We start from the raw sequence: 3,368 nt of genomic DNA, 5'->3' as shown, positions 1-3,368 counted from the left end.
CTATCAATCTTGTTTTTTATACTTGATCTCGAACATTGTGTTGAGTATGTATATTTAAGATTATCTCAGAATGTGTACGAATGAGAAATTTAAACATTTTATTTCATTTATGTTAAGAATGTGTTTGTTACTAACAAACGCGATGCTGTAAATATGTTGCATAATATTTGTGATAAAAGTTTCCTTATAGAATTGGTAGCATATGCTTTGAATCAAATTATATACCATACGTTACACGAGTAAAATAAAAAAATGTATTATTATTATTATATATTAAAAAATAAATATTAAAATTGTTTCATTATTCTATATTTAAAATTATTTATTCCTTTGTCTTTATACCAATCCATTATACTTCGTATATTAAATTAGTTGATAAGGCGCTCATAACTAAAAATTATTACATTTAGACACTAGGTCATATCATTTTAAAATCGTTGAATAAATATTCATTTTAATAATATCTATTTAATAATAAAATCGAGAAGAAAAGACAACGAAGGGGAGAATGTAATGGGGGAAGAAGAGAGAGCACGAATAATATGATATGAGACTGCGAGAGGAAACGAGAGAACATGAGTAAGTATAGAGTCGCAACGAATTGGAAGAGAACTGCATACTTTACAATGGGTGAAAGAAATAGAATAACATGGCGGGCTCTGTCTCCATCTATCATGGGCTCTGGTAATGCTACCCCTTCTCGCGGTCTCCTCGCCCAATAATGTCGACCCTCATTTTCTTCGGTCCTCTCATTTAGTGACATCAGATCCCCTTCCTCGAACCTCAAGTCTAGCAACGTACTTCTCCTACCATCGGATACCTCACACACATATACGTATATACGTATACGCACTAATAATACACATAGTGATCTAGAAACGGCCCAGGACCTATTGTGAGATCCTGTGGGTCCGCCGGCGGAAAGTTAACAATGACACATGGCAATCACACACGCGCTGTTTCAGACTGTATAGACTTCTATTACATATTCTAAAACACTTTTATTAGGCTCCTATACAACTGATTGTTTTTTTACTTAAAATCGATTCGGATTGGCAATTTTTGCTCTTTGGATTGCTCTTATTACAATTTTTTTCGATAGCGTAAACTCATTTTGTTTCCTTCCGTTAATTGTGTCACTATTAACATGGCAGATTACTCGCCGCAGATTACAGAAATACTTGATATGATTGATATTTTTTATACCGCTAATAATGCTAAAGAAGCAGTTCGTCAGTATCAAGATAGGTATCCGGATAGACGACATCCCGATCATAAAGCAATTTTGTTTAACAATTAGACCGCGTATGGAATTGATGAAACACAAACGTTCTAAAAAAAACCATTAAATAACGATGATGCTATTATCGTAATTATACTAGGAATGGTAATAATGAATCCACACATTAGTCAAATTAGTCGTGAATTAAATGCTTCTCTTGCAACTGCATGTAGAATTTTACATGCCAATCATATTCATCCTTCAGATTTTGCCTTCACCGGCAAGATCCACTTTGGATAATGCTAATACCGACACATGCTATGACTTTCAAGTCTCATAACTCGAAAAGTGCTTAAAGAAAAAATATTTTATTATTGTGTGTTGGAAAGCTTTCGAGATAAGCTATAAAAATATGTAATAAAAAATGAATAGTTCCATTTAAAAAAATTAATGTGACTTTTTTTTGACCTTGACAACGCCATCAAGTCAATGATATCATAATTCCTTCGAAATTATACAACTTTTTGAAACATTTTTTATATCCTCCATATTTTTTGAGATATTTACAATTAAAATGAAACACACTATATATAAGTTAAAAGTTAAATAAAAAGTTAAAAGTTAATAACGTTTTTAACTTAATTTAGTTAATTTTAAATAAATTAATTTTTAACTTAATCTAGTCTTAAACTTTAACAGAACTTCATAAGGATATCACATTTAGCTGGCATTTGCAAGATATCCTGTGTTATTAGGGAGCAACTTTTAGTGTAACTAGATTTATTTTATAAGTTATTAATTTACTAAAAAAAACATTGATGTACTCAACTTTGATGTATAACCATTTCTTCAATCTGAGATGAAAAAGTATTAAGTCCTAGTAATATTTAGGTCGATATAATTGTCAAAGTAAAAAAAATAAATTTATATATGTAGTCAAAATAATAAAAAATTTTAATCTATGAAAAATACTAACGAAGATTATTTTGTAATTATAAAGGTGAAACAGATGTAATAGTACAAGAAATCAAATTCCTATCTGTAATTAAAACTGAAGTAATTTACATTAAAAAGAAAAAATTGCGATTTTAAACCGATTTATTTTGTAAAAAAATGTTTTTTTTTAGTTTTCTAACTAAATAGGATTATTTTAAATTAAAATATCTTTGTAAAGAAATTTGATTGAGGCGAAAAGCCATTAATGTGCTCCTCGTCCTAATAAAATAAATGGTAAAGTTCACGAAATATTAGCAATTTAAAATTATTTTTATGTTCTTTTATTCTTGTCTTAAATCTTTTTATCTGACTAACATTTAAAATGTATTTGTTACTTGATGTCGCAAAACATTGTTCCGCTTTATTATTAGAGGTCATTCTCACATGGAAAGAGAATAGATAATGCATAATAATGCATGATAATACACAAGTCAAAAACGCATAAATTAATACATACCTAAATTAATACATTCCTAAATTAATTTACAACATTAGTCTCTATGCAACATTAAATGACGTTTCTATATGGATACGATATATTAAACGATTTTTGTTTTAAGTGAACAATGTGGGTAAGTTTTACGAGTATCCCGAGTACGTCGGAGAGATACTTGAGAAGGAACTGTAGGACATTATCAATATAAATGTGGGTGCTACTACGTTAATGACGCGGTTAGTTATCGGGCAGATGCAAAAACGCAGACAAGGCACGATTGTCAACGTCTCCTCCGCAATTACATTTCAGCCGTTGCCGTTGATGCCGCTACGAAAGCGTATGTGAAGAGTTTCTCCGATGCTCTCAGGGCAGAATATTCCAAATTCGGCGTAACTGTTCAACATCTGTCGCCTCTTTTCGTCAATACCAAAATGATAGCATTTAGCTCTAAGCTTCAGGTATCGAACCTATTATAATATTATTGAAATAATATTACTTATAACAATTCTCTGAATTATTGAAAGAGTTAAAGTTCTTAAAGTTTATTTTTTTATCATAAATCAATTTGCTGCAAATTTATATTTTAGTTTGCATTCATATTTTACATGAAAAGAACGATTATTTTTAACAAAAAATATTTTCTTGATAATAATCTTAAAATGTACAATACTTATAACAAATTCTAGTAAAACTCATTATTATGTACTGAAAACA

General features: G+C 29.7%; 1 protein-coding gene across 1 annotated transcript in view; it reads left to right on the top strand.

Moving 5' to 3' along the window:
• The window catches only part of LOC105617762 (inactive hydroxysteroid dehydrogenase-like protein 1), a 32,323-nt gene that overhangs the window by 25,887 nt on the left and 3,068 nt on the right, over positions 1-3,368 (top strand). The window contains 2 exon segments of the mRNA XM_012199316.1: positions 2,779-2,976; positions 2,979-3,112. Of these exon segments, the coding sequence (XP_012054706.1) occupies positions 2,779-2,976; positions 2,979-3,112 (332 nt within the window).

The sequence above is a fragment of the Atta cephalotes genome (genome assembly GCF_000143395.1).
Source record: "Atta cephalotes unplaced genomic scaffold scaffold00014, whole genome shotgun sequence".
NCBI classification, from domain to species: domain Eukaryota; kingdom Metazoa; phylum Arthropoda; class Insecta; order Hymenoptera; family Formicidae; genus Atta; species Atta cephalotes.
This window is presented reverse-complemented; position numbering and strand designations above follow the sequence as displayed.